Raw genomic sequence first — 24,755 nt, 5'->3', positions numbered from 1 at the left:
CAAAAGAAAAGTTTCATGGCTTTTCTGACAGTGATTATGCTGGAGACCTCGATGACAGAAAAAGTACATCAGGCTTTGTTTTTATGATGAGTGATAGAGATATTTCTTGGTCTTCAAAGAAACAACCAATTGTTACTTTGTCACTACAAAAGCTGAATTTGTTGCTGCAGCGGCTTGTTCTTGTCAAGCTATATGGCTAAGAAGATTGCTTGAAACAATTCGGAATCAAAAAAAGGGTCCAACAACTCTTTATTGCGACAATGTTTCAGCAATTAAAATTTCCAAAAATCCAACATTGCATGGAAGAAGCGAGCATATCAACGTGAGATATCATTTTCTGCCTGACCTTTGCAATAATGATACTATTGATTTGGTATTCTGCAAAAGTGAAGATCAAGTGGTTGACATTTTTACTAAACCACTCAAGCAAGATCTGTTCATAAAGCTTAGAAAGATGCTTGGAGTGTGTTCTATGGATGATTTTGTTCATGGGAGGGCTTAGCTTAAATCCTGATACTCTTTAACCAAATGTTTGCAAGCATTAGTTTAAGGGAGGGATTGTTGGAAATTTATTTATTTTAATTTCTTTGAATTTTTCATCTGATTGCCCATTATTCCCACTATCCTATTTTCCCATTATTGATTATTTGTTGCATGATTTTTGCTGTCCACATCCCATGCATTTAGGATTAATTTGATGCCATTATCCCATTTTGTGAGTCATGACTAATTTTTAGGAGGTGGGGTTATTATTTTTATTATTGATTATTTAGCACGTAATTTACCTATTTAAAGGCACATTCAGTTAATGAAAATTATCAGTTCATCCTCCTATTTTTCTCTCTATTTTATTATTTTATATTTATCCTAGGTCATTTTTAATGTAGGAATGTCTCTAAGGGGATATATACTTGCATATAGAGTTAGAAAATAAGAGAAAGTCTTAGCAATGATTGACATTGTTTATCTTCAAAATAGGGTATTTTGAAGAATAAAAAGTAGTTGCTGTAAAGAAATTAATTACTTTACACCAATCTAAGAAGGTAGAAGAAGATTTTTTTTTTTTTGTTACAAACGTGGCCCAAGGCCCAAAACAAACTAACTTCCTCCTACTCTAGTTCCAGCTTCGACCACATTGTCCAGTTTACTTTCACTTTCAAACAAGTTTCGTACTTTCAACGGTGGCTGCAACCACATGTCTAAGTCTTCTTCTAAGTCGCGACTCATCTTCGCTAGCAGATCAGCACAGCCATTAGCGGCCCTCGGGATCGATCTCACCTTTACCTCCCACTTTCTGTTCATTAGCAGATCTGTAATTTGTCTCATAAGAGTGCTCTGAAAGGTTCCTTGTTTCTCCTTGCCTTTCAAATTTCTGGCCAGGATTTCAGAATCCGTTTCTATCTCCACTTTCCTGAAACCCATACGCCAAACCATGTCAAGTCCTTCCTTAATCCCCCACATTTCTGCTTCTAGCACACTGCAAAAACCCACCTTCCTTGCGAAGCCCCCAATCCATCGCCCTTGGTCATCCCGTAACACTCCTCCACACCCTGCTTCCCCAGGGTCTCCGCTACATGAGCCATCGGTATTTAACTTGACCCACCCATTTTTTGGCCGTTGCCACATTTTTGACCCTGCTTCCTTGGTTTGCAGGTGGATGCTCATTACTCCCTTCGCCTTTGCACATTCATGAGCAAAGCTTCGACATCTTCGGACTAGATTCCACACATCACACGACTTTCCTCGGAAGATTTTCTCATTCCTCTGCTTCCATAGGATCCAGCATGTGATTCCAAAGGTCATAGCCCAAGGTATACTTCCTTCTCCCTTCTTCTCTGCGAGGTTGGAATTGAGCCAACTAGTGAGCATCTCTTGGTAAAAATCCGTTCGTTTGGATCCACATATCATATTCCAAACTTGTCTGGCCTGGGTACAGTCATGCAAGACATGCAATGTTGTCTCGAGTTTACCACACACCTCACAGGTTCCCTTTGCTCCCCATCTTTCGCATCTTAGGGCATTCGTATGTAGCCGATCGTGGGCCGCAAGCCATAGAAAATGGCGGATTCGTTCAGGGCCCTTCCACCTCCAGATCCTCTTCCATATCTCTTCCTGTGCTCCATTCTTCTCTCCCCTTATTGCGTTATAGCCCGCTTTAACTGTATATTCACCCTCCTTTCCTCCCTTCCACAATAGTCGGTCTTGGCCTTCTTTTGATGGAGGCAAGATCGCTCTAATCAGTCTGTAGGCTTCCTCTTTTAGGATACTGTGAATTTTATCCCACTTCCATGACCCTTCTTCCTCCACGACATCTGCAACCTTCCATTTCTTTGCATCATTCGGTATCCCTTGCTTTAGAAAGTTTTTTAACAGCACACCTTCTCGTACCCATTCCTCTTCCGAGAAGGATGTTGATTTTCCGTTGACAATACCTTTCCAAGAAAATTTGTTTGTGTAGTCCCAAAGTAGGCCTATATCCTTCCATAACAAGGAAGCGTTCTTTGGAACCTTAAGGATTGAAGAGAGCTCATTGCCTTTGTTGTATTTGTGCTTCAAGACATCACACCATATTCCTCTTTCCCCGCATCTCAGCTTCCAAGCTAGCTTTAATAGACATGCTTCATTCATGTCCCTTAGACTTAAGACTCCCAATCCTCCATTCATCCTTGGCCTTTACACCTGCTCCCAGCTTACTAGGTGCATTTTCCGCCTATCAGGATCATGTCCCCAAATGAAGCTGCGCTGGTGTTTTTCCACCTCGTCCAGCAGCCCCTTTGGGAGTAATGTGCACATCATAGGGTAGATTGGGATAGCACCTATAACTGATTTAGCCAACGTAACCCGCCCTGCCATACTGAGACAGTTTATTTTCCAGCCAGCTAGCCTCTTCTTTACCTTTTCTAGGATGTAGTTAAAATTCCTTCGTCTTTCCTTCCCATAATGTAATGGTATGCCCAAATATCTGCCCAGGTCCTCTGTCTTCCTGAATCCAGATATCTCGGTTAGTTTGCTCCTCAATTCGACCCCTACATTCCTTGAGAACAATATTGCTGATTTTCCTTTATTCACCTTCTGCCCTGTTAGTGCGCAGAATTCCTCTAAACAGCTTATAGTATTGCACATTTGATCCTCGAAAGCTTCCCCAAATAACAATAAATCATCAGCAAACATTAGATGCGTTACTGTAGGTCCTCTCCTTCCTACTTTAATTGATCTCCATTTACCAGCCCTACTCGCTTCCTGTATTATGTGTGTTAATTTTTCCATAACTAGCACAAACAAATAAGGGGATAGGGGGTCCCCCTGGCGCAAGCCCCTTGAGGGTTTGAATCTATCCGTTTTGACACCATTCCAGAGAACCTGAGTCGTGACAGTGGTTACACATTTCATTAACAGCTTCCTAAGTTCTTCATCCAAACCTACTTCCATGAGAATCTCTTCTAGGCAACTCCATCTCACCCTATCATAAGCCTTCTCAAGGTCAATCTTAATTGCAAAGAAGCCCTTCCTTCCTTTCATCTGTCTCATCGAGTGTATTAATTCTTGGGCAACCACTATATTATCCTGTATCTGTCTGCCTGGTACGAAGCTGGCTTGATTAGGGGCTACTACCTTCCTCATTAGTCCTTTCAGTCTGTTAACAAGGATCTTTGGAATACACTTATAAATAACATTACAGAGCGCTATAGGCCTCATCTGCCTTAGAGTTTCAGGTCTGTCTATTTTTGGTACCATCACAAGCAGTGTACCACTACTCTCCTCTAGCTCTACTCCTCCTCTCCAAGCCTTCTGTATAAATTCAAAGACTTCCTCCTGCACCGTGTCCCACATTCTTTGGAAGAAAATGGCGGGAAATCCGTCCTCCCCTGGAGCTTTGAAGGCCCCTATTGAGAAGATGGCATTCTTGACTTCCTCTAACGAAACTTCTCTTCCCATGCCAATCAGATCTGACTGATCAATTCTTAGAAAGCCCACCTCTGTCCTCTTCCAACCACTACTCAAGTTTTCCTCCATAAATAGGTCAATAAAATAGTCCCTTGCCATGTTTTGTAGTTTAACTTGGTCATCAATCCATTGCCCCTCATCATTTTTGAGCATGGCTACCTTATTTCTCCTCCTACGGGTCAGAGTTTTTAGGTGGTAGTATTTTGTATTATGATCACCATCGTTAATCCACTTTCCTCTGGATTTCTGAAACCAAAGGATTTCCTCCTGCTTCAACACTTCCTCTAGTTCCCCTTGTAGTTGGTCCTCCAACTTCGAAAGGAATCTCACTGCTCTGCCTTCTTTACTGATCTTACGCTGAATTCCCCCAATTCTTGCCAGCAATCTATTTTTCTTCCAGCTTATGTGCTTGAAAACTTCCTTATTCCATTCGACCAAACTTGGTTTTAGTAATTCTAAACTCCCTCTAACTCCTTCCTTTTTCCTCCAGTTTTCCTCCATAAATTTCCCAAAGTCCTCATGTAAAAGCCACGCTGCTTCGAATCTGAAGGGGCGTTCCCCCAATCTACACTCATTATCATCCAAACATAACAGAATGGGGCAATAGTCTGAACATTTCAATCTAACTAGATTCTTCAAGACAGCCTCAGGGAATCTAGTTCTCCAGTCTATGTTGCAGAGGGCTCTATCTAGCCTTTCATAGATTCTTGCAAACCCAGGTATCAACGGCCCCTTCCAAGTAAACCGACTACCCCAAGTCTCCACCTCCAATAGGTTGCAAGCATCAATATTATCATTAAAGATGGTACATCTTTTCTCATTCCTTGGTGCTCCCCCTTGTTTCTTTGAATCCATCCTTATATCATTTAGATCTCCTATGACTATCCACGCCCCTTCTGTTTCTTTACTCAAGCGCGCCATATGCTCCCAAAACACTTGTTTCTCCCTGCATCTTGGAGTAATATAGGCAACTGTCAACTTCCAAGCTTCTTCCCCTCCGTAACTAACTGACAGATGGACAAATTGTTCATTTAGTTCTAACAGCTCCAAATGAGCCTTATCCTCCCTCCAACCTATCCATATTCCTCCAGAGAAACCCAAACCTGGGCTAATCAACCACTTCCCATAGCCTAATCTTCGAAAAAGGCCCTCTGCTCTGTCATGGTGAATTCTAGTTTCCAGCAAACCCAAAATATCTGGCCTGTTATTATCGCAAGCCAGTTTCAGTCCTCTTCTAAAGCCTTCACTCCCAGCTCCTCTACAGTTCCACACCATAATTCTTTTCTGCATTGTACTCATCATCAGACACTTATCAATGATTAATCTAGACTCATAAGCCCCACCAAGTCAGCTTCGCCAGGATTTCCCTCCTTCTCTATCATTCCTGGTGGCTCATCCTCTCTTCCACCACATGGATCTGGCGGCCTTCCTTCAAACTTGCCCCTTTCCGTTGCCAATTCTCTTGCCACCTCTGGGGTTTCGTAAACAATGCTTTGGTCCAATTCTTCTGTGCGACCCCTAATGACTCCTCTAGCTTCCACCAAGGCCAAAGCACTCTCCCCATTCACCTGTCGCCATTCCTCTCCCTGTTGTCTTTCTCTTCCTAGCCTCCTCACAGCATGTCGTGTTACAAGTGCCCCTGGAATTGCCTCCTCGCTACTCAAGTCATGCTCCTGATCTATCATCATTGTAGTTTCTGTGTTGCTTCTTTTTTTCTTGTACCATTGCTTTTCTGGTATTGGATCCCTTACTGGTGCGTTTTTTGTGTTCTCCTCACCTCCCATAACCTCCTCTTCACCTAAATGGGCAAATCTGGATCCCATACCACTCACACCAATATGCTCCTTTTGCACAGTTTGGAATCCTCTCCTTTGCCTCCTTGGTTTTCGAGCTGTGGTCCAGCTTCCGTATAGCTTCCGTTCTTTCTCTGCCTCCATATCTTCCCCCTTTCCTTCATCTTGCCCTTTTCCCCCAGGACACTCTTTCTCCAAGTGACCATATCTCCCACAATTGAAACATAGGAGATGCAATCCCTCATAGGTCACGGGCCTCTCTACATTGTTAATAATATATGCTGGCAGAAGAGGCTCTTTCAAGTTGACCATGACTCCTACCCTTGCATATCCTCCTCTAGCTAGCGTCGCCGTAGATAGATCAACCTTCATTGTTCGTCCTATCTCATTACCCATTGCCTCAAGGATATCTTCCTCATAGTATTCCAGAGGTAGATCCGGGAACCTGACCCACACCAGTACTTCTTCAATCGCCTCCGATAAGGGGTCAAAGTTCGACTTCCACTGCCTCACAGTCAAATAGGAATCGGAAATCATCCACGGTCCTCCCAGAACTGCAATTTCGTAATCATCTATTGCAGTAAATTGGACTACATAGAAATCGTTCGATAGATCAATAACTGATACTGAACCTTTCTTAGCCCACATTTTCTGGATTCTCTGTTCCATTATTCGGTTACTCATTCTTGTCCCAAGGAGCTTAACAATCAGACTGAGCTGAAAAGGCTTCCTGATCTGCTGTAGGGCTCTTTCAATCAGGACAAACTCTGGTATGTTAATCGTTCCTCTCTTGTGCTTCAATACCTTGATTTCCGATCTTAGCGATTCAAGCTTCGGCACCTCATCTTGCTCCCGATTTCCTTCCAATCTTCCCTTCAGCATCTCACTATAAGAACTTCCTGCTATATTCTCCCTGACCTCCGCATCATTCCCTTTAATCTTCTTTTTGCTCCGTTGGAGCAAATCTGCTTCTTCCGCCGTTCGCCGGCCAGAATCTCTCAAAGGAGGAAACGCCGCCGCTGAAGTCAAGGAGAGGCTCATGCTGGGGTTTTTTTGGAGCATCTTGTTGTCCATTGTTTTCACTTTTAATGCCTCTGTATGGACACCCGTATAACGGTTAGGTAGAAGAAGAATTTGAAAGTAAAGCTAAGCTTATGAACAATGTTCATCACCAGAACCTTTTTCGGTTTTTTAGATATTGCAATAAAGACAATGAGAGATTTCTTATTTATGAATATATGAAAAACACCAGTCTTGACACCAAAGATCATATGTGGTTCTTTAATCCTTAGGTGTCAAATTTTTCAGAATAACTAATTGGCAAGTCGTTATAATTTTGCTTGATTTTTTAATTAGGTCCTTGTAATTTTTTCTTTTTTAATCAGATCTTTATAGTTTTACTTGTGTTTAATTCCTCTTGTTTTTCTTTCCATTTTATCTAGTTCTTATAGTTTCACTAGTTTTTAATAATATCCATATAGTTTTTTTCCTTTTCTTTTCTTTTTTGTTGTCATCAATCGCCTAAATTTATAAAAGACTTTATTAAAAATCGAGTAGAACTATGATGACCTGATAAAAAAACTGTAGAGATTTGATAAAAAGAGGAAAAACCTATAAGGATATGATTAAAAAAAATTAAATGGATCTATAAAGACTTGCATATTAATTATGTCGAATTTTTTTATGAAATTATGACATGTGGATATATTTTCAACGGACAAATATATCACTAACTCTAGCGATAATTCATTCTCATGTCATAATTTCATTCAAGAATTATCAAAACATTTCTTTTAATATTAGTGCTATTTTTTTGCTTTAGTTGTGTGTAAATTTGTAAAATAGGTAAAAATAAAGGTTCTCTTAATTGGAAGTAACGGTATAATACAATTTTAGGAAAAACAAGAGGTCTAGCTTACTTGCATGAAGAACTTCATGTTTGTATTATAAAGAGATATAAAGGCTAACAACATTCTCTTAGATGATGATCTCCAACCAAAAATTGCTGATTATTTGGCTTAGCAAGACTTTTATCTGAGGAACAATCTCGCTCATCTTAGCACAAAATTTGTTGGAACATTGTAAGTCAAAATAGTTGCATTTTTGATATTCTAAGAATTCATATTAACAGCACATATGATACAACATATTACCTTGTACATATCTATTCATATTCAAAATATTGTTCTTGCATTAATTTGAGGCATCAACTACAACATAAACATTATATGTTTTTTAGAGAATATACTGTACCAGAATATGTAATTCATGGTCAATTATCAGAAAACGTTGATATTTATAGGCCATTATAATCCTAAAAATTATTAGCAATGAACGAATTAAGGAATTGAAGATTCATGGTGATTTTGAAGGTGAATTCCCCCTTAAAAAAGTAAGAAAATCTCTATGATCAATTAGAATTGGCAGTTTCATTGGAGAAAATTTGAATATAGGACTGTTTTGTTATAAACAATTTGTGAGTGTGTCAAAAGAAAAGTTCCACATTGTTTGGAATTGTGAAGGTCCAAGTAATAAGTGATCTTGGGCTAGTAAATGGGCCAAGAGGAGAAGTAAGCCCGCATGCCCAACAGGCCCCTGGAAACAAATCCGGCAATTTTCCCTCAACCGTTGTGCATGAGCCAAACATGGTATTGGACACTTTTATAAGAAATATCTATCTAATTAATATGTCATTCAATGTCTGTAACCAAAGGTTTTTTAAATAGTCATCAAACTAGTTAATTACTTATTAGAATCACCCATTTAAATTATTCATGACTATTTATTGACAAGTTAATTGCCTAATAGTATTGTGATCTGTAGCCTATAAAATGGGCATGAGACCGAAGTTCAAAATGTACCACCATGCTCTGAGCTTTCAGGCAACTCTCTTCCCTCTTCTGGTATTCTGTCTTACTGAGTTCTTTTATCTTTCACTATTCTATTCACCCTGTTCTTATAGAAGAATCTGTTTAATCTTCGAAAGTGTCGCTTCTTACTTTGCCAGTAGTTGTGGAATAGCTTTTAAGGACAGTATCTATAAGACACAACTCAAATTTATCATTTTTCTATAGGTGCTACTATCAACAGGATTTGCATAGCATTACAAAGCAGTTGGAAGATTTGCTAGATTTTTAGAGAATTTAGACGCTCCCGCCAACATGTTTTAACCACACAAAGTTTTGGTTGTCTTGTTTGCCCTTCCTATTCACTTGACAGGCTTGGAAACCATATGAGAGAGGCATACACATAGAGTTGGTGGACGATACCTCGAATCCTAATGATTATAATGCCGAAGTAGGTGAAGAAAATTATAGAGATTGGTCTGCTTTGCACCCAAGCACGTGCTGAACTAAGGCCATCAATGTCTTAAATAATTGCTTTGCTCCAAGGCAATGACTTAATTATTAGAGAATATGACGAGACCCACTATGCCTTTCTTTATTGAAACTTGGTACTAGCTAGGGGTCCCGGTGAGACGCCTCTACCTTTGCTGCTGCTTCCTCTGCTGAAACGTCCCACGCTGCTTGCTCTGAAACGATGGCTTATCAAGCGTGGATTAATGCAGGTTTTCCAGTTATGCAACATACAACAATATTTTTGAAAACCTTGATCTGATGTGGCTCTCTATAATCACAGAAATGAGCTTTTACGGACACTTGACATGCAAAGACCTAAGCTTGGTCTTCTAGTTTTATAACGTGTGCACAGATAGGACTAGAAATATGCATAATTGCTTTTTCCTCATCCTCCGCAATCCACGTCGGATTAATTGTAGTTTTATTCTCAATATGGTCGTAAAGGAAAAATAATTAATTTCCTTTAAAAATTCATATTCTATGAAAAACCAACTTCAGTAATTAGAAAATAAAGCTGGATTGGATTGAATTTTTAAATGAAATTAATTATTTTTCCTTTACGACCATATTGAGAATAAAACTACAATTGTACGTATGTCATTACAAGGAAGGAAAAAAGAACTTTAAAGAAAAACTTGACAAAGAGCATTTTATACAACAAAAAGGCAACCAGAAAAAAAAGAAAAGAAGAGATATACTTTTTGAACCACACCTTACATGGATTCTCTGACATAATATATTTTAGGGCTATTTGCATATGGGGCACAATATTAGTATGTAAGCAAACACATGCCAATTAAATTCATGAATTACACCGTGTCATGGAAAATAAGTATTTTATTTTTATCGTAGTAATATTAAAACGGCGACAAATCATTACCAGCCACGAAGCCCACAATTTTCACAAGGAAGCGGGCTCAAATTTAAATCAGGAGCCCAACTTTAAAGCAAAAATAATAACCGAGTCATGAGGATTAAGAGAGCCCATTAATGTTTTTCCTAACATGTGTTGAATTTAATAGAAAGAGTTAATTCCCTATAACATAATGGAACCAAGGTTTAAATTTTTTTTAAAAAAAAAAGAGGTATTCACATTTAATGTTTGATAGTGCTTCAAACAAGATTGATACTAATGTGAAGATACTCCTTTGGTCCTTAATATAGAACCTATAAGTTGGTTTTGGTTCTAAATATAAGACTTATTTTTTATATTTATCATTTTTTCTAAATTACCTCTACGGATACTCTCTCAATCATAATCAAGTAGAAGATGATTATGTTGCTTTAGAAAAAACATGTTATATTTCTTATAATTAACTAACTTATCTAACTTTTCTAATCTAATTAAATTAGTTAAATAAGTTTTATATTAAGAACCGGATGAGGAGTACATGGGTTTAGCCACAAAAAAACTCACTGTTTTTTTAATCAAAAATAAACAACTCACTGTTAAAAAGTAGGAAATTTGTGATGGATTTTTTAAAAGATTTTGTATGTAACAAAAATCCATCACTAAAAAAAAATGTAAAGGACTTGCCATGAATTAAAAACAAAAAATGTGAATTTCGTTGCAAGAATAATTGTGACTGGAATTTGTGATAGACTAGTCTGTGTTAGATTTGTCGTGAAGGCACGTATTGTTCACAAATCTGTCTCAAACAGTTTTCTGGGTAATGCATTTTTTTATTGATTTTATTATTACCTCTTGTATATAGGTTAAAAGATTCGCGTTCCCACTTCCCACCCAAAAAGTAGGGTGTTCGCTTGGCTGTCCGTTATGCCTGCCCAAATCTGTTAAAAAAAAAGTCCAATTCTGCCAAAAACAATGGCCCAAGGAAATAGTGGGCATTTTTGGATGGGTTGATCATCGGGCAAGGTGTGCCGTCTTGTTTATTTAGCTCTGCCCGAAAAATATTTATAAATCTACATATTATAATAATACAATTTAATACTTCTGATTTTTAATATAAAATATAATTGACTAATTTAGAGAGATTAAGAAAGTTAAGTTAGTTATTTATAATTAATAGATATTATTTTTTTAAAATATTTTTATTATTAATGTGTGTTTGAATTACAAATTGATAATAATCCCTTAACATATGCAATCATTATAGAGATTATTTGATGACAAAATAGATTGGATTCATATATTTATGATTAAAATTGAAAATAACAATAATTTTTATATTAAGAACCGACATAATATTATATTATATTTCTGCATTATTTTTTCTGCCCAAAAAAAAATCTCCCTCTTACTGTTTCCATTTCCCATGGCAACCATATTCCCACTTACCGGCTTGTTGTACGTCTGATCTCTTCATTTTTCTAAGTCATTCAACTGATCATCAGCTTTAGGTACTCTTGTTAGACTTATGTAGATTTCAGTTTTTTCTTAACTAAATTAATTACTTTATCTTTGGCGTAACTATATGTTATTTAGCTACCATTAAGTGCTTATTAATTGGCACGTAATTGGTATACACTACACACATACTTGAAGGACTTTTCATGCTTTTCTTCATTTAAAAAAAAAATCTGGGCGGAACAGTTGCAATTAACTCAAGATTCTCATCAGTTTTGAGACTTTCTAACAGAAGGGATTAATTAAGGCGATAACATGTTGATGTAGATGTAAAGAAATTTGCAGATGAAGATGCATGATTTTCTGTAGGCACCATGAGTATTGGAGATAACAATACACCATGAAGTTGCCTTGTTTTTAATAGACTGTGAATGTTATTTAATTATTAAAGTATGTAGTATTTTAAATTCCAGGACTCAATTGTGAATTTCAAAATTAGAAATTATTAAACACAAGAGGCAAATAAATCTTTTAGGGATAACGACTAAACAATGAGTTAAAAGCCTGGCATTTTAGTACCTTTAAAGATCCTAAACTCTTCCTAAGCATCTTAATTTTAGCATCTTGGGTCGGTCTCCTATAAAAGAGTTGTGCAATTAAGGGAGCATATACCAGTTGCATATCCACTTCCTTTGCGTGAATCTTTTCCTCAAGCTTGGGATAGAACTGTCCAGTGGGATTGTCGTCTTCTTCATTCTACCGTTGACTAGGTGGCTTCTTTCCTCTCTGCGGGCTATCACGAAAATGGAAAATTGGCTAGGCCGTCTTTAGAGTCCAGGAAGTGGCAGGCTATCCATGGCTCACAGTTAAAACGAAGCCCAATAAGTCCTTATGCAAGAACGATGAATAATTTATTTCAGTGGCCCAGATAGAAGTCCGATAAATAATTTTTTTAATAAAAATGGCTTGTGTGTAATTATCTAAGTCTAGAGCTCTCTCAAATTTTGAAGTTAGAATATTTAAATAATTAGTTAAAGCCTAAAAACAAATAGATGTTTTGTAAAAGCTTATTTTTGAGTAAGAAATTTAGAAAGAACTAAGAAAGGAATATATACTAAAAATATACAAAAGCCAGAATAATTAAAAAAATTATAGATAATTATTTTGAAAAATAAAGAAGTTTATGGCAGAGCTCATTTTCCAAACAAGACTATACATAATTTAAAAACTAAGTGCCTAAATTAAAGCCTTATTTTCTCGAGAAATTTACTAAAAGGCAAAGTTGACATAAGAATGATAAGTCAGGGCTAAAACAGTCCTTGCACTATACCTACATCACACCCGTCCCTCTCTTCTCCTGAAGTCATCAGCCACCGCCCCTGTACTCCTCTCTTTGCTCAACACGAACACAGTCTTCTGCCCCTCACACGACCCTCATCACAGAAGCTAAGACGTGACATACCCAGAATGGAAAAGGGCGAATAGATCGAGTACGAGAGAGAAACCGAGAGAGAAAACAAATGCTTTGAGTGAGACGTGGATATCGACGCAGACGAAGAGGGGAGGAACTTGCGCTGACTGGAGAGAAAGTCGGTTAAGGTAAGTTTCCTTAAGTCTCCTCTATCTCTGGCTCTGTTACCTGGGTACAGGGTTGAGAGGAAGAAGCAACCGAAAAAGTTTATATATATATATAGATACACACACATACACTGCTGCATGATGAAATGGTTTGAAGCAAGGGATTCTTTTGAGTTCCAATTTGCGGTTCTAATCTGTATAGTTTCGGGTTCTCTGAATTTAGTGGTAAGGAAAACGATAGCTTAGTAATAGATATAAAATCAGTGACCTGCGTCTGTTTTGATGCCTAATATATGACTGCATGTTGATTATTGTGCCCGATTGATGACCTCTGAAACCGGGGTTTGTGTTCTTTGTGGGTGTAGCTTTGTGTTCTAATAGAAAAAGGTGAAAGAAGCAAGATTCATAAATCTGATATATCAATGTGCATATGTTTACCCCTCTCTGTGTAGTTGGATGTTGATTGATGAATTAAAGTTTTAAAGATGGGAAATTATTAAGGACTTGCTGTTTGCTATTCTTCAATGTTTAGCAAGAGTTTTTAGATGGTTAAGTTATGCTTGGAGGCATTAAAATGATAGTTGAAGACTTGAGGTGATATTCATAAAGACGGAAATTCAGATTTATAAGTGATGCTGTCAAAATGACCGAATTAGTTGATGAATTAAAACTAATTATACTTTTCTTCCGCTGTTTTAGTAGCATATACATGAGTGCTACTGTGAAACTTATGAAGAGGAGTATCTTCATAAGTCTTAATGATAGTGTAAGAGAGATAAAATTGCCTAGCGGGAAAAAATAATGGAAGCATTAAGATAATGATTTAAACATTATTTGAATCTGGAAAATAATTTCAAATTGGAAGTAACATTATTTGGAGCATTATTGGGAGTGTCTAAATGATTTAAATTTTGATATATCGGAGTCTTTATGTGTATAATAATGAGCTTAATGAATCGAAATGTTGAAGTGGAGAGATTATGTGATACTTCTTTGACGGTTCTTGTGCCTAGATATGTAAGTTCTGTTTAATGCTCCCTTGTAATGAATAGCTGTCTCAATGTTTTGAAGTTGGTAGTTGTACTGTTTTATGCCTCTAGATGTATAGTAACTGTTCCAAATGGTTTGATGGTGTGTAGACACATTAACATGATGATTTGATCATTAAACGTTGTTCTCGAAACAATTAAATAATGAAAAAGTTTGACAAGGGTCTTGGAAGAAATGCATTAAATATCTCAAGGCTTTAATGGGTTAAATTGATGAAGTAGAATAAAGAAATCATGCCTATTCATTCCCCTTGTTTCGGTCAAATGACTATGAAAGCAATATCTTTGAAATTTAAAAAAAAAAAAAAATTCCAGACTCAGTGGAAAGCAGGCCATGGGAAACATCTGGGAAAGGGAAAAGAAAATATTTTAGTTCATTTTGAATATATATGATAAGATTTAATTTGAAACTTATTCTAGGTTGTATGGCTTCAAGTTCTCTGCTAATAAGGTTATAGAGAACACAATTTCTTAATAATATATGAATTATTCATTTGAGTATTTTTGTAGATGGTTGTGCATGATACATGGTAGATATATCATTATACATCTATTTAAAGAAATAAATCGTAACTGGAAAACTAATGTGAACTTTGCCAGTTAGTTTATGCTTTTGAATATTAAATCATTGGCTCAAGGTATAAAAAGTATGCTTCTAGATGCCTAAATGATGATTAAGTCAATGTTTTTAAAGCTTGAATTTGCGAGTTATTGTTTACATGATATTACTTAAATTTCAACCCTCATTTAAGAGTCTCAAGTTAATAATACTGTTGTAAAAGGTATAACCATAAGATTAAAGGATTTTATAGAGATTATAAATACCCATATGTTAAGTGGATACAGGTATATGCTCATTGTTTAGCCATGAATATGTGAATGTTATTTGAACATATTATTGAAAGTTAAAAAGAAGTGATATTAAAAAAGTTCTTGATGCTCCTTAGAGTTGAATAATCAATTTTGATGGTTCTTGATGTTAAATGAGGTCTTAAATGCTTGACACATATGTATTTGCTGCTGTGATGCTTGGGAAACTGATGCATGATGTGTTTGTTTACAATAATTAAATTTATGATTTTTGTTTCTTGTCTTGTTTTTTATCAACTATGGTTCCAATGGATTAAGAAGTTAAGCAAAACATAAGAAAAGGAGAGGTTTTAGATACCCTTGAAAATATAGAGATTAAATATAGGAGTTTTTGTATATGATGACTAACCACATTAAGATAGGGAAGCGTGCCTAAGTGTGTGGTTATAGAGAGAATTAGTTAGTCATAGCAAGGTAGCCATACAAGAGAGAAAACAAAGGATAACTTTATTTTGCATGTTTTGTTTGGGTTGCATGTCTGTTTGTGTCATAATGCTATAGTTAAGCATGAGAACATGTAAATTGCCTTACCAGTTATTATCATGGCCATGTGCATGCATTTTGCTGTCCAGTATATGAGCATTTAACAATTAATCAGTTAGCAGCTGTATAGTTACTTAGTTATTCAGATTATGCAATTAAGCATATGCTCAGTTATCTAATTATGCATATGATCAGTAATCAGTTAACTAGGTAGTAGTTGCTCAGTTATACAATTCAGTTCATTAGTTATGCAGCTGTTCAATTATTCAATTATGTGCAATAGTTATATGAGATTCAGTTAAATAATAGCAAATATGCCTCAATTAATTATTCAGTTCAGTTTAATTATTTTGTAAGCTGTTGTTCTTTGTGACTTCTTTTGCATGCTTAATTTTATGCCATACATAATATATGAAATATGATTACTACCACTACCATTCTTTGAATTTCACCCATCTCTTCTATGTAACCATATGGCCTAGTCGATCCAAAGGGAAAGAAAAGTTGGTGGGAGCATAGCTAAGATTGAAGAGAAGAAGAATTTAGTTATTTAGTTAATCAATATGAAAAATTAATACATTATATGTGTACATTCCCTTTCGTGATATTTTATGTGTTTCTATTTTTTTCACCCTATTTGAGAAGCATGTAATCTATACTGTTATGCTTGTATATACCTCCATAAGGAGGAGTGCTTGAGGGTAGTTCTAGTATAGCTAAAATTTTGGTATATATGTATAGGTAATGATATTATATGTGTGATGATGTGAGTGATATAGTTATTTCCTATGTAAAGTATATATCCAAAGTTTTAGAATGTGTATCTTATAAGTTATGATTTATTGAGCTGGAAGGGAAAAGTAGAGTTATTGAAAGTAAGATCAGTACAGCTCTAAATAAATATTGCTAAAAGGCAGTTTGAGAGTGAACTTGGGTCTTATTTTATAACATAAAACTTTTAGAAAAATGAAGTTACAAGTTTAGATTCAAAGCTACATAAAAATTTTAAAAATTTCACCTTTTGTGAGTAAAGTTGTAATCGCTGCTAACAAAACTACTGTCATTTAGGCTGTTAGAGTTGGGTGTTACAGGAGTCACTAATAATCCGTTTTAGGATGTGACTTGGTGGAAGAATTGTTATATACTCTTCTGGTTTATTTATAAGGTAGAAAGATAAGTTTTTTTGGTTCTATTTATAGAAAACTAAAAGAAATTTTTTTGTATGAATATATAATTTTACTTTTCATTTATTATTGTCTTGACTTTATTTACATAGAGTATATTGTATATTAAATAGGAATAAAATTGAAAAGTTGTTGAATTTTAAATGAAAGTTAATTCTGTGTAAAAATAAAAGTGACTTATAAAACCAAAAAAATATATTGATATTGATGCGAGTGTGATCTGACTATTAGTCGATAATGATCAAAGTTTGGTTGGTTAAAAGGTTTGGTCTAAATTTGGCCTAAAAAAAGGTTTGGTCTAAATAATATTTCGATCTATTGCGGACATAAGGGGAAAAAAATGAAAATGAAAAAAAAAGCTAAAAATTACTAAATATTAAATAAAAAATGTCAATAAAAATTTATTTATATTTACAAATTCAGTCTTTTCAATATCAAATAAAATATTGTTTTGATTTGAGATTTGGTGATTTTTATTTTTTTTTATCATTTTCCCAAAAAAAAGTAGTCCTGTAACATTTATCCATATATAGTCAATGAAATTTGAAGGACTTAGTTGGTATTAAATTTTTGAAGGAAAATTATTTTTACTTTTGAGGGACTTATTTGTAACTTTTCTTCCATCGCTAATGTTCATGATTTATATTAAAAATTAAATTTTTTGGCCAAAATATTAAAAAATAATGAAACTATAAGTTTTAAAAATAGAAACCTCGTTATGGATAAATATTTGAGTAAACTCTGTTGACTTTACAGCATCATGTGATGTGATGGCGTAATTTCTTAATTATCTTGATTATTATTAGCTGGAAAATTCGTACAAGTCATTGGGAGACCGAAGAGCTGGTCAACACATTTTTGGTGAAAGGAGGATGAAATTGCGAAGGCTTTTGTTCTTTCCGTTTAACTATGGGCTGCTGGGTACTAATGTATGATGTTGGTGTCTTTATCTAGTTTTGAAATTTCCTAGTCTTCCCCTAATTTATAGACTTCTGCCACATTAAAGTGTGCGCGGGGGTCACAAACTTCCAGATATTGCATCGTCATCCCTTTTGACAAATTGCTATTGCATCCTTCAACAATTTGAAAATTGAGTAAACGCAAATAAGAAAACAACAAGAGAAGCCGCATGGCTGTCGTATGCTGCCAGTTGCTTTTTCCTTATAATTTTTTGGAAAAATTAATCTGCTGATCCTTGTAGTTTTGATATATTTATAACTTAATTTTAATATTTTGACTTGGTACAACTTAGTTCTTATAGTTTTGATTCGATTATATAACTCAGTTTCTAAAATCTTGCTTGTTACAAGTCGATTTTTATAGTTTTACTCATTTTGAAATTTAGTTCTTATGTTTTTAAAAAATGAAATTATCTATTTAATAAAAGGAAAGATTAAATTATAAAATGCTAAAAGTATAGAGACGGAGTTACAGTTAATCAAATTTCAAGAACTGAGTTATAAAACCGAGTAAAAGCTATGGAAACTTAGTTATGCCAAACCAAAATATAAGGAATCAAAGTATAAGGCTTAAATTACAGATAAGTAAAATTATAGGGACCAAAAGATTAATTTTTTCTAATTTTTTTTCTAATGGAATTCTCATTCCTCCTCCTTCCTTTTCAAACTCCAATCAGTACCCCTTCCTTTGGTCAATATCCTCCAAAGTACGCCGTTTACGTAACCAACATGACCTCTCTTTCTTTCTTCTTCATCGTCGTTCTCTCCATTTCCGCGCATATGATTCCATCCAATCCATCTTAACAAGAGATGCCTCAACCTAATAAACCCCTTTTTCCTTTAATCACCTTCATCTTTTGGTCATGGTGGACGCTTATTAACGGCGCCGTTTCGGAGCCACAGACCAATCTTCTAAGCACAGGCTGCTCTCCATCTATTAACCAATTCGTTGTGACCAACTTCTCCGTCTTCAGTGAAAACGTCAACAGAACGTTCCTCCATATCAGAAAGCAGATTGTGAATAAGAGTAAGCACTTTGCGACGGCGCAGCAAGCCAGCGTAGAAAACTCCGTTTTCGCTCTTTTTCAGTGCAGAAACTACATCTCCATTCATGACTGTGTTGTCTGCTTCGACGTCGCCGCCAAACAAGTCCGCAAATGCGCTGCCGGAACACAAGGTGGCCGCGCCGTCTACGACGGCTGCTTCCTCAGGTACAACTAGTTCACAAGTTCTTCTCTTCTTCAATTCTTTTTTATTTTTTTTCCAGCCGCCAAGTTTGAAGTCTCACCTTTTGATTTTAGTTGTTTAATCTTTTCGCTTATGGAGGGTGCCCTTTTCTTTTCTGAATGGTATATGTCATAGAGATAATGCATTAAATTAACTGCTAGCATTATTATAGCGCTGACATTGATTAATTAAGCTGTAGCAATAAAGACCAACCAAAAAAAAAAAAAAAAAACACCTAACAATTGTTAAAGTGGCAGGATTCGCTTGGGATATCACATGTCAGTAGAGGGGTCCAGTCACGGACCTTGCTGAAGAGTTGAGACCAAGGGGAAAATAAACACTGGCTAATTTTTTATGGAATGTTTGATGCCATAATTAAAATGTGTGTGTGTGGATATATTAATTTAAAAATAAAATAGATAACCATATATTTGTAAATTTTGATTATATTTAAGTTGTATTTCTATTTCAATCAAAACTTTTGAAATTTATGTATATAAAAAAATAGTTTATGCTAAATAATAAGTCCTTTGTCTGTAAGGAAAAAAGAGGGAGAAAAACATATAGCTGTCACATTTCCTTAGATATTGTAATTCATTCCATAAGTTTAAGTTATTACTTGTTAATCTATTATTCTATTATTGTTATTGATATTCAGTAAAATATTTTTAAGAAATTAGTTGTCATCATTGTTTTAGTTATTATTGTCATTTGGTAAGTTAAAGTTATTTATCACTGAAGTATGACAAAATTATTTTGCAGGTACCTATATTTTTTTTTCTTAATTTTTAATTTAGTGCATATACTTTTTTGATTAAATTTTTTAATTTTGCTCTTTTAACAAAGCAAAGCTAAGGGCATTTCGATTTCTCGTTTTCTCACATTTCAAATTAGGGGCATGTTGGTGATATCATTATAAAATTTAATCATAAACTAGTCTTTAATTTAGATCGTTAATTGGCAATGATTAGGCCATTTCGGGTTTTGAACTAGGATTTGCATATTTGGGGAATAATTAAAAATTTATATCTTGCACTATAATAAGTTAATAGGTGCATTTTGAGACAGCTTAATTATGTATTGATATGCACAGAGCAAAACTCATATTGAACATGGAAAAATGATACGATCTATCCTTTTGTGTATTGATCAGGTGCGAGACCAAGACTTTCTTCGACCAAACAACGGAGGATTTTAATGCCGCATCATGTGGAAATCAAACTGTAGCAGAATCCTCCACATTATTTACCTCACTTGGGCAAAAAGTGCTACGGAATCTCCAAACAACAACACCCAAAAAGCAAGGATTTGTCATGGCGACAAAAGCACATTTGCCTGCCAATAATAATGGTACATTAACTATTTATGGCTTTGCTCAATGTACTCAAACAATCACACAGAGAGGGTGCGACGATTGCTTGAAGGCTTGTTATAGTAATATGCAGATTTGTCTTCCCAATTTGGATGGTAAGGCTTTTGCTGGTGGGTGCTTCATGAGATACTCCACCACTTCCTTCTTTCCTGATAACTACCAGACGATTGATATCACCCCCATGGAGAAACAAGGTATAGTTCATTATTGAATCAAGGATTACGCACAATTTAGGGAAAATCGTTATGAAATACCCAAAAAGGAATGCAATCACCAACAATTTAGTGCACGAACGTTATTGTCAATTTCTGTACCAAAACTTGTCATTACATATTACTCATCTGTTATAAGACTTTTTAATGATTATATTCCTTCCTTGTGACCTCATAGTGATTTTCCTGTCAATTTAAGACAAATTTTATTGCAGCATGACAATTTGGTTAGCTTTATGTTATTATAAAAACCATTACTATGACTTATTTGAAAATGATTTCTCTTGTTATGTCTTGTAGGTCCAAGCAATAAGAGGGCCATAATTGTTGGTGGAGTCGTTGGAGGTGTAGTTCTTGTTTTGATCCTCCTTATATTATTTTTCTGCATTGTACGGCGAAAATGCACCAAGAGAGTTTATAGAGGTAAACAACTTGAAAATTTCCTGGTTTCTACCTTTTTTTCCTAACAAAAGGAAATAAGTTACATACTTTCATCCCCATGATGGGATATAATTAGGTTCTTCAATATGAAGAAAATTTGATAAAATACACTACTTAACAGGCGACATAATGAGAGCAGCTAAGTTGAAAGGCCTTGTAAGATATAGTTATAAGGACTTGAAGTTTGCAACTGAGAATTTTAGTGAAGAAAATAAACTAGGAGAAGGAGGATTTGGTGCAGTATATAAGGTAACTTTGTTTACATATATATATATATATGTATCATGTTTTAAAGGACAAAAGCAAAACTTCTTATCACAATTTCTTGATTGAAATTATAAATCATCATGAATAGGGCACTCTAAGAGATGGGAAAGAAGTTGCAGTCAAAAAGTTAACTTTACGAAATTCCAGGAGAATGGAAGAAGGTTTCGAGAGTGAAGTAATGCTCATAAGTGATGCTCATCATCCCAATCTTGTTCAACTTTTAGGATGGTGTAGCAGTGGCCTTATCAGAATTCTTGTTTATGAGTACATGAAAAACAACAGCCTTGACAAATTCTTATTTGGTATGTGGCATCAACTTGAATACACACACAGTTCTTTAATTAAGCATTGGTAATGTTTTTCAATAACATTACAACATGTTTTCTCAGCTTAAAAATATTGATTCTATAAACAAGACCTTAGTCATGCATCATAACTTTAACATTATGAGGTTCTTTTAGTTTATTCTTTCTTTTCCCCCAACGTCTCAATGTTTGTGGCCTTGGGAAACAGGTGAAAAGAAAGGTTATCTCAACTGGAAGCAGCGATGTGACATAATTTTAGGAATAGCAAGCGGTTTGACTTATCTTCATGAGCAATTCCGAGTTCGTATTATACATAGAGATATAAAGACTAATAATATTCTCTTAGACGATGATCTACAACCTAGGATTGCTGATTTTGGGTTGGCAAGGCTTTTACCTGAGGATAGATCTCATCTTAGCACAAAATTTGCTGGAACCTTGTAAGTCAAGCTATAAAATTCTTTATTTTTCTTAACTTCTATTACATTACATGGATTATCTACCAAATTGATAATGAAATATATACATAAGTCATTAACCAAAAATACACACGCAATTCGTGAGAACACTCCCGTTACACATATAAATAGTTCTAGCCTTCCAAATTTTGTCCTTACATGCCATATGCATGCTTCAAGAAAGAAACTAGCTTTGTCAAATACATGATCCAATTTTACATTGTCCATCAGTGTTTAAGACTTCGTTAAATTGTAATTTTCTATTTGCACTATTACTTTAATCAATTACATCAAGTCAATACTAAATATAATATATTTTTTCAGAGGATACACAGCACCAGAATATGCAATTCATGGTCAATTATCAGAGAAGGCTGATATTTATAGTTATGGTATTGTAATCCTTGAAATCATTAGTGGTCAAAGAAGCAAAGCATTAAAGGATGATGGGGATACTGAAGATGAATTCCTCCTTCCAAAAGTGAGAAAAATTCTATGATTATTTGAAAAAGCATTATTTTTGAGAAATTTCATGTGTGTGTATGTGTGTCACTTTTTGAACAACTCAAGTTAACTCTTCTGGCCACAAGCTAATGTTTTTAATCTTGTTTGTTAGGCTTGGAAACTATATGAAAAAGGCATGCACTTAGAGTTGGTGGACAATACCTTAGACCCTAATGAGTATGATGCAGATGAAGTGAAGAAAATCATTGAGATTGGTTTGCTTTGCACTCAAGCATTTGCTGACTTAAGGCCAACGATGTCTGAAGTAATTGGTTTGCTCCAAAGTAGTGACCTATTAGAGAATATAACGCCCTCTATGCCTCTCTTGATCGTAACTGATTAGGGGTGCATTAAGAACACCTCTAACATCAAATGCTGTTGTGTTCATATACATACTATCAGCAAGACAATTGAATTTTACAGGAATGTGCAGTTATGGGTGACTTTGCGTTTTGAACCCAAAATGGGGGCAAAATATGATAAAAGTTTTTGCTTTGCAGAATAATTAAATGAGCAACCATTAACAACATGAGATTACAAGTGAAATTGAACTACCACCTTTCACTTATATGATAAAGTTGAAGAAGGGGTAAAGAAACAAATCATTATTATTCATTCTATTCTTTAACTTTTGTTTGTAATTTGTGCATCAATTCTAGACATTATACTACCTCCGATCCTTATTATAAGACCTCGTTTGACTTTTTGTTTGGTCCTAATTATAAGACCCCGATCCATTTTGTCTATCATATTTATACATTTTTTTTCCAAGATAATCCTTCTAATAATAATAGTTCTAGCCAATATACTTAATTAGCAAGGATATTTTAGGAATGACAACACTTATTTATTACAAATAACTAACTTAACTTACTTCCTTAATCTCCTCAAATAAGTCAACTGGGTCTTATAATTAGGATCGGAGGTAGTATATGAATTGATTATCAGTGTACAATTTAATTTGATAAAAACTACATTAATCTCTCTCAAAACTTAGTTAAATTATGTTTGATATATTTTTATATTAAAGTGACATTAAGATTGCTCAAGTTTTATTTTCCAATAAAGTTTGTCTTTTTTGTAATAGAAAACCAATTTTTTTAAAAAGATTAATTATTTTTCTTTTGCAATCATGTTTGGAATAAAACTTAATTACGTGAATGCCATAACCCATTTTCTGTCATTGTTTTTGTGCCACCGAAGCCCACAATTTTCATTTATCCAATGGGGCCAAATAAAAATGAGAAGCCCCTCTTCAAAGCAAACGTAATGATAATTAAATGAGCCCATTGAAGCCCACAGTTTTCATTTGGATCACTTCGATACAACTCATTTCTGAACACTTGTAAGAAAACAATTAAAATTTGAGTAACGTGGACAATTTCTCTTTTTTCTTTTTAAAATTTCCCTCAATTAAATAATACGACTACCCTTCTTTTAAATAACAATACTTAGGTCAAGTCTCTTATGTCTACTATGTTGAGTTCTTCACTCACATATAGCCATGTGCCTTTTTTTTTGAAATATTAGAATTTAATATAATTTAATCATAAATTATTCATATGAAAAAAAAACATGATCATATGTGATTAGAGAACTTAATATAATAGATATAAGTATTTTGACCTAAGTGTTTGATTTTTTAAATATTACTGTCATTACTAAGTGCGTCTTATAGGCAATTTTGATTGGAGTATTTTAGGAAAAATAATTTAATTATACTAACAACTCCGAACAAAAACTTATATTCAGTAACAAAACATATTTAAAATCTGAGAACAAATGGAATGCTTATGTAACGCATAAAAAAATTGGAATGCTTATGTAGAACCTATCAATATAGGTCCTACACAAATCCAATCCCACTCCATTTTTATCGCTCACCACATTAACAAACAAAACAAGTCTAGCTTTATCAATATAGGTTTAAAACTCATGGAAAGTATTAATCAAATTTTAATATTTAATAAAAATTTTGCACGTAATTTAAATTTTATTATAGTTTGTACAATTCAGTGGAAATTATTTTTTTAACACATAAAATTGTGATTGGAGTTTTATTATAGAATTAAAAAAGAAAATCATAAATTTTGTTTTAAACGTATACAATTATAATCAAAGTCGAATAATTATTGTCATAGATGACGGCTTGGAAAGCTACATGGGAACCAATGTAGACATAACCTTTTAGAATCCTATCTAGTGGGATTGACCCATGTCATATAATATAGGGCTGCTATATATCCTGAAACAAATTTATTTTTATTATACATATGCACATGTAAAATTAATATTAAGTAAGGATTTTTTTTGTTATAACTCATGAATTACAAGAGCCTGACTAATAAAAAACTTTATTTTACTGAAAAAAACAGAACATTATGCTTTTTGGTTCATGACAATTAGTTAATTCCAATTTCCAAACGCTGATTTCCTGCACA

The 24,755-nt window shown here is 34.6% G+C and overlaps 1 protein-coding gene across 5 annotated transcripts; it reads left to right on the top strand.

Moving 5' to 3' along the window:
• The first annotated feature begins 18,103 nt into the window (after nucleotides 1–18,103).
• On the top strand, nucleotides 18,104–22,811 carry LOC114755917 (cysteine-rich receptor-like protein kinase 3). 5 transcript variants are annotated; one of them, XM_028944813.1, is made up of 8 exons: nucleotides 18,108–18,739; nucleotides 19,909–20,321; nucleotides 20,640–20,762; nucleotides 20,902–21,029; nucleotides 21,136–21,349; nucleotides 21,699–21,792; nucleotides 22,135–22,291; nucleotides 22,427–22,811. In XM_028944813.1, the coding sequence occupies exons 1-8, from the start codon at nucleotides 18,339–18,341 to the stop codon at nucleotides 22,655–22,657; spliced, it is 1,761 nt and encodes a 586-aa protein (XP_028800646.1). In that variant the 5' UTR covers nucleotides 18,108–18,338; the 3' UTR covers nucleotides 22,658–22,811. The 5 variants fall into 5 exon arrangements, with proteins under 5 accessions (XP_028800650.1, XP_028800646.1, XP_028800647.1 ...); XM_028944812.1 differs by having other exon boundaries at nucleotides 18,109–18,739; nucleotides 21,561–21,792; XM_028944817.1 differs by lacking the exon at nucleotides 22,427–22,811 and having other exon boundaries at nucleotides 18,104–18,739; nucleotides 21,561–21,792; nucleotides 22,212–22,289.
• The last annotated feature ends 1,944 nt before the right edge of the window (nucleotides 22,812–24,755 follow it).

Source organism: Neltuma alba, unplaced genomic scaffold (genome assembly GCF_004799145.2).
Source record: "Neltuma alba isolate B1F8T4 unplaced genomic scaffold, ASM479914v2 tig00010348_pilon, whole genome shotgun sequence".
Classification (NCBI taxonomy): Eukaryota; Viridiplantae; Streptophyta; class Magnoliopsida; order Fabales; family Fabaceae; genus Neltuma; species Neltuma alba.
The sequence above is the reverse complement of the archived record's forward strand: the minus strand, read 5'-3'. Positions and strand labels throughout refer to the sequence as shown.

Excerpts from the sequence above, each read along its gene's own strand:
- LOC114755917 (XM_028944812.1), top strand. The coding sequence starts at position 18,339 with ATGCCTCAACCTAATAAACCCCTTTTTCCTTTAATCACCTTCATCTTT. Across the intron at positions 21,030-21,135 it reads GATTTGGTGCAGTATATAAG|GGCACTCTAAGAGATGGGAA; the intron begins GTAACTTTGTTT and ends CATCATGAATAG. Across the intron at positions 21,793-22,134 it reads ACAAAATTTGCTGGAACCTT|AGGATACACAGCACCAGAAT; the intron begins GTAAGTCAAGCT and ends ATATTTTTTCAG.